Source organism: Notolabrus celidotus, chromosome 4 (genome assembly GCF_009762535.1).
Source record: "Notolabrus celidotus isolate fNotCel1 chromosome 4, fNotCel1.pri, whole genome shotgun sequence".
Lineage (NCBI taxonomy): Eukaryota > Metazoa > Chordata > Actinopteri > Labriformes > Labridae > Notolabrus > Notolabrus celidotus.
In genome coordinates this window covers 37,922,469-37,929,680 of record NC_048275.1, presented here as the reverse complement: position 1 = coordinate 37,929,680, position 7,212 = coordinate 37,922,469, and the positions used below count along the sequence as shown (strand labels likewise).

Genomic DNA, 7,212 nt, shown 5'->3' with positions numbered 1-7,212 from the left:
GATGTCCTGTCAATAAAGGTGAAAAGCCCAAAAATATAACTCTAAAAAAAGAAAGAAAATGAAAGAAGAATGAACAAAGAGGAGCGACTCTTTTTTTTTTTTTTTTTTTTTTGAAGTTATATTTTTGGGGCTTTTTTGCCTTTATTCTATAGGACAGCTGAAGAGAGACAGGAAATATGGGGGGTAGAGAGTGGGGGAAGACATGCAGGAAATGGTAGCTGCCGGGAATCGAACCGGCGACCCCTGTAGCCTTTGTATGAGGGGTGCTTAGACCGCTAATCCACCAGCGCCCCACAAAGAGGAGCGACTCTATCAGGCTGCATGCATGGTTGGCACATGCACACAGCCCTAATGCTTAAACTCTGTTTATTAACAGGGTCAGATTTATCTTGTGCTTAATGAAACAGTGGCAAACAGGGTTTCAGTGGATTGGGCCCCACTATAATAGGTATATTAGTTTTTAATATAGGCCTACATGTTAGCTTAACTACACTGTATGTAGATGTTTACAAAGATTGTTTCTTACATTGTATTGTTTAAGACAGTCCTTATTATGACATCACAACAGGAGCATTGTAAAACAGAGTTAACTTATGACATAGATTCTGAGGAGGCTTCAGTTCACCAAACCTTCAGGAGAGAAGCAGTTCACTGTTGATACCTGAGAGCGTTAATACTTCCACATATCGTGATACAGCTTTAAATTGTCGCAGAGATGTATCAAATCTCTATGGAGAAGGTTTGTTTTCTAGATCTAGCACAATAACCTTATCTGTAATCTTTTTTCTAATGTCAATTCCACTTTAATGAGCTTCAAACTTGAGTGTTTAGTGTAAATATCTGGTTAAACCCTGAGTGTTTAAACATGATCATTAAAATATACTGTCATAATTTCTGTGTTTGTGCAGAGGAAGCTTGGTGAACGTTCAGAGGCAGAGGACATCAGGCCTCAACACAGCTATCATTGGAGGTAATGTATTTCCACTCGTGTGTACAGTCTTGAGAACAGTAAACCCTTGTTTGTGGCTCTATTTAGTGTCAGAACTGTAGACCTAAGATTGGACATGTATCCTGTCTGTCTTGACCTAGTTCTCATCTAGTATTAAAGACAATTAATCAAAATTACAGTAAAAAAAAGAGTGAAATTGTTCACTCAATCTATAATTCTGCATGTTTGTAAGTTAAGTTTTTATCTGGACCTTTTAAATTCCACTTTCTAATTATCAATATAACTGAATATCTAATGTGATGAAGAATCTTTAAAAAGTAACTTCAACTAAAAGAGAGATTCAATCAGATTTTACATTATGAAAAATGACTGTTCTCTAGGATTTGTGAGGCCTACTATAATTATATCACATATTAATGTGATATGCACACATACCAACGCCAAATTTGACTTGATTATAGAGTTTGCATTAATTTAAGAGCAATTAAGGGCCCATGCAAGTGATCTGGTTAATTGAAAAAAAGGTAAACATTTCCATTCACTTAGTATGAGGACGCATCTGGAAATCCAACTTTGTTCCTCTTTCTCACCAGAGCTAACATCCATGATGCTTCACCTGCCCTGTTCAATGAAGCAGAAAGGACACCATTGGGGTGTGAGCCCCACAGTCCAACCAAGGTATGTTGAACAGAATATGTCTTATTTGTTACAAAGTGTAGCATTTAACATAAAGCAGATATAAAAGGGTTAATGAATGTAGCTTCACATGATTGAACATAAGTTTGACTGTGCACCAACAGAAAAGAAAGCGTGTTTCTTTACCTGAAGAGGAAAGAGAGTCAAAGAGACGACGCCTCTCCACCATTCACGAACCTGAGGTGGAGTTAAAAGGCCAAACAGAAAGGAAGGCTGCCCCCCAGAAGAAGACAGAGGCTTGTCGCTCAAACATCAGCGACAAGCCTCTCAGACATGAGCATGTCCAGAGTCTCGGGTGAGTGCATCTATATGAATATAAACACACGTCAAATAAATAATGCTGTAAATAAATAGCATTTAGACACTGCCACGTGGGAGGGGAGATGAAAGGGTTTTAAAGTGGTATCAAACATAAATAATTATATTGACATGTTTTGTGTGTATCAGATTTCCAAACATCGGACAAACCTGTTACATGAACTCCTGTCTACAAAGCCTTCTGACACTGGATGACTTTGTCGACGATGTCAAACGTCAGAAGAAGGTGTGGCGTTCAAACCCTGACGCAGGAGTTATGAGGTACGGCACCAATTGGATCAACTTCAATCTTTTTTTCTCTAAAGTTTTGCACTGAATGCTAAAAGGTTTTATTGCAGAGAAAATGCCTCAACACTCTTCTCCTGTTTTCAGATATTTAACAAAAATCAAAAAGGCTCGCCCCACGAAGGACTTGGCTAAAAAAACACTCCTTCTGAGCAACTTCAAGACGGCCCTCTCTGCTTGGAATCCAGAATTCAAAGATAACCAACAGAAGGTACGTAAACTGGTTTCATGGTTGTTGTTTCACCTCCTCCTTAGAACGAATAACACCAGGATCCCTAAGGTCAGGGGAAGGTATAAAGGCCTGGATAGAAAACTGAGGATTTGTCATCTCTGTAATGATGATAGTGTAGGGGACGAGTACCATACTTTCTTTGAATGCAGGAACACAAGCACTCTGAATAATAGAGAGAGGTTCATACACAGGTATTATTTTCAACGTCCCTCTGTGTTTAAATTAATTTTGCTTTTGCAATCAGATAAGCCAAAACTTATCTGTAAATTAGGAGCTTTTCTGAAGAATGTCCTTCCATTGTTTAAGTAAGATCTGTACTTCAAACATGCCGTGTGCCATCATTATATTGTTTTGTTATTTGTAATTTATGTTCTGTGGCTCCATACCATGTGATCATGGTCTGAGCATCAAATTAAAATGAATGAATGAATGAATGAAAATGTCCTCCCAGTGTACAAACCATAGCTCTCATAACTGTACCTTGGTGCTAATATGACAACACATGACTACATTTTTTAATCATGAAAAAAATGGCGCACAACATCAAACATATAATTTGAATGAAAAAAATCTGCACAAACTGAGAGGCTAAATTAAAAATAAGCTAACGTGACACCTAAAATACATGAGCTGCACTGTCCCTTTAAGTGACCATATGACCTTAGCTTTTGGCACATCTGCATTTGCTTGATCTTTCAGCCTTGTATGTTGCGACTTTGTACAAACTGTATGTGTGAGTGTGCGTGTGTGTGTGTGTGTGTGTGTGTTTATTTCTGCAGGATGCACATGAGTTCTTATCTTCAGTTCTGCAACAAATCAGGAGTTTGGGTCCACAACTGCAGTACCTGGCAGCCACCACGGACCAGACCTACACGTGCCCTGTCAAAAAACACATAGAGTTCACCATGGAGAACACAAGGACCTGCAAAAGGTATGTCTACACAAGCACACACATTTCATATGTCTGACATCCGGTGAGGGCAGGGATTACTAACATTAACTTTTAACCCCCAAAACCCTGATTTTTAAATATCAATGAGGTCACTGCAGTGAATTAAAATGGCAACCCCTCAACAGCAGATTTGTTTTAACCTCTGCAGCTGAATCAATACTGTATTGTACTTTTGTTCTGCAGCTGTGGTGCAGGATCCACGAGACAGGAGAAATACACTGACCTATCCCTGGACATAGCACTTGGAGGTGGAACAGTTGAGGACATGCTGGAGGACTATCTTAAGGTAACACACCTTTCCTCATTAATTAACATTACAAACAAATGATGCAGACTAATGTGCTGTGATAAAAACAACAACACCACATTTCAATCCCTTCACCACAGCTTGTATTAGTGGAGTTCAAGTGTTTATAAATTCAAACTAAAAGCATGTTGATCCTTTGGTGTCCTGCAGGAGACCGATCTGGAGTACCGCTGTGAATGTGGTGCCAACATGTCAGGCCAGCGCTCATCATTCGCAACCATGCCAAAGTAAGTGTCATCACAGTCAACCAACACCAGTAGGAAGAGTCTCAACTCACATGTTATTAGATTTTGAATCATTCTGTGTAGGAATTTTAGAGAAAACTGAAAGAAGTGACATAATATGTTTGTTAAATGAGAAAAAATACACAAAGAGGTTGTAAAAAGCACATCTTAGAATATTTTCTAAGAAAACTACAGATCTGTATTTGTATATATATGTATGTATGTATGTATGTATGTATGTATGTATGTATGTATGTATGTATGTATGTATGTATGTATGTATGTATGTGGGTGTATCTGGACATATATGGATGTATATTTGTTTTTTTGTTTTTTTTTTCTATACTTATTGCTCTTTTATCTTTTTTAATTATTATTATTTTTTGATATTCATCTACTCATCGTATTGTAATTTCACTATTCTTTATTTTCCTGTTTGGGTACTTGTCAATCTTTTATTTAAGGTACTACCACATATTGGCTTTTTTTTTATTTTATTTTTTTATTTTATTCATTTATTTAATATGTTTCTTATACAAAAACGACACTTTCTTGAATTGTTTGCACTGATCTTTTTTTTGTAATGTGTCAAAATCTAAATAAAAAGATCTTTGAAAAAAAAAGAAAACTACAGATCAATAGAAGTTGTCATGGTCTCTCTAGCCAAAATAGAAAAAATAAAACCCACACTTAGAAGAAAATAAAAACTCCTACTGAGAAAAGAAAACGAAAAAAAAAACACCTGGGTCCCTGAACGGCCACGAAACTGGTGAAAAACCCTTAAGAGTGAGCCCTAAAAATCTCTTCTAGCTTAAATATAATCATTTTACAAAAGGTAAACAAAGAGGATTGCTTAGCTGGGTTCAAACTTAAATGAATTGAATCACCAAACAAACAGCCTGCAGTCAGACCAAGACGTATCGCAGAAAGAGAGTGACGTACGCAACTGTCTACCACAAAGGAGGAGTCACGAAAACTGTACAACAGCCTAATGCTAACTGTTTTCTGTGTTTCTTATTTCAGAGCTCTAGTCCTGCATCTTAAACGAATCCGGTACGATTCAAGTTACCAACTGGAGAAGGTCCGTGACCCGGTAGACCTCTTCAGGGAACTGGTGATTCCTTCCAAAGAGGTAAGTAAAAACTAAATGACCTGATTCCATGAAATAAATAAATAGATGATAGATAGATGGATATATACAGTAGATTATCTGTAATAGAAGTTAACATGTGGGCTGTGTGTACAACATTATGTCTGTTTATTCTCAGGGTGGTAGCTGCTACAGCCTTGTCAGCGCCATCAGTCACATCGGCGCAGGAGCAGGAAGTGGTAAGATAATCCGTCATTTTCTTAAATACTTAAATATTTGTGACCATAACTGAAAGACGAATGTGACAAGTGACGTCCTGTTTTCGTTCCCTTCAAAAACACCTGTTGTCATTTGATCTGCCTTAAATCCACGGAGTCTTCAGACAGCATGAATAACAATGCTCATTTCTCTGATAGGACACTACATCTCAGATGGAGTGGATCTGGATGTGCCAGTGGAGGACCCAGAGGACCGTTGGTTCACTTACAATGACACAGTAGTTAGAGAAACCAGCGGTGCCTCTGTGTGCAAGCTGCGAAGTCAAAACGCCTACGTCCTAGTCTACAAAAGAAAGGTACGAACACAATACCATCACGTGCACCCAGGTGAACGTCATGGAAAATGATGTTGTGGTTTTTCTGATGACATTTCCATTTTCTGCAGACACCTGAGTACTTCAAAAGCAGTTTGTGTTTGTTTTTGCTCACAGGATTAGCCAGCGGGATGATACATTGGGACTTCAGATGGAACCAAGAGATCTCACGTTGCCCATGATGAGAGAGGAGAGACACGGCTTCTATCTCCTCTTCATAAACCTCCATCTCCTTATACCAGCTCTCCTCCCTCGTAGCTTATGCCTCCATGTGTCCAAAATCTCCAGAGCTCCACAGGAACATCCAGCGGCCCGAGCCGACAGGCTTCAGCTCAGCCAGCCGAGCATGAGTAAAAACAAACAAAGAGGGGTTATAAGGAGAGTAAAAGTTAAAGTTGGTGATTTCATCGTGAAAAACAGTCTGCAACTCTCACCAACGGAAGGTCAAAAGAGGTCACAACTTCAACAAACTACCAGAGAGAAATCCGACAAAGTTTGATGAAGAAAGAGAAGAAAAAATCAGAAAGAAAAATGAACGGGGCGCTGGTGGCCTAGCGGAGTAGCTGCCCCAGAAGCTACCACCTGAGCACTTCAAAAGCAGTTTGTGTTTGTTTTTGCTCATAGGATTAGTCAGCGGCATGATCCATGGGTCCTTAAATCTCAAAGGGAATTCAAAAAGGATATGTGCTGTCTCCAAATTCAAATGTTTCAAGGCTGTATGAATTGCAGAAGTCCAGTGATCATGAAGCCGCACGTCCAGTGCAGCAGCAGCACGTCTCCTGGAACAGCAAGAGGTCAATTGGAGCAGCAGCAAGTCTGGTGGCCCAAAGGAGGATGGGCGTTTCCCCCAGAGAGCCTGGTTCCTCCCAAGGTTTCTTCCTCACAGAGGGAGTTTTCCCTTGCCACAGTTGCCCCAAAACAAAAGTCACCAAAATGATCAGCAGTGACTTATTTAAACTGAAATCAATCCAGACAAAAATGTATTCATTCATGTAAAAAAAAAAATGTACCACAAGGAAGTTAAATAAACACAATTCTGAATTTGAGATTTCTTTGTATTTTTTTGTGTTAAAATGACGTTTGTTTATCAAGAATCTGATTTTTTGGTAAGTTACTTTCTTTAAAAGAAGTTCACTTAATACTTTTCAATAACAGAGAGATTTCCAAAGAGGTATGGAAAGACAACAGCTGTGTCCCAATCATGGGATGCATCCTTTTTAAGACTCGGGCCACAAAGGTTGCATCTTTCATAGCCTGCATAGAATGATACATCCAAACATAAAGAAAACAGTCCTGTTTGTGGGGGAGTTCTTGTTTTTGCCAGCAGCTGTTCCTGCCCTTACCCTTGCATCTCATAACACTGCTTTCATCACTTTTCAGTGGGAAGCTAGTGGGCTGACTTGCTAACGAAACTTGTGTTACTCTACTTTAACTATTACCTCACAGATAATTAGAAGTTTCAAACTCATTTTATTCATTTATTTATTTTTTAAGTTGTGTTTCTAGGTATTTGATTGAGTTGACACAAAATCATTTCATCTAAAGGTGTATTACTCTGCAGCTCAAG

General features: G+C 38.8%; 1 protein-coding gene across 1 annotated transcript; it reads left to right on the top strand.

The window, feature by feature from the left end:
• The first annotated feature begins 570 nt into the window (after nt 1-570).
• LOC117811166 (ubiquitin carboxyl-terminal hydrolase 37-like) lies at nt 571-6,624 on the top strand. Its single transcript, XM_034681256.1, has 13 exons — nt 571-739; nt 909-970; nt 1,543-1,627; nt 1,750-1,940; nt 2,093-2,224; nt 2,336-2,459; nt 3,260-3,411; nt 3,616-3,718; nt 3,890-3,966; nt 4,987-5,095; nt 5,232-5,292; nt 5,470-5,627; nt 5,763-6,624. Exons 1-13 carry the CDS (start codon nt 716-718, stop codon nt 5,766-5,768), a joined length of 1,284 nt encoding a protein of 427 aa, XP_034537147.1. The 5' UTR covers nt 571-715; the 3' UTR covers nt 5,769-6,624.
• The last annotated feature ends 588 nt before the right edge of the window (nt 6,625-7,212 follow it).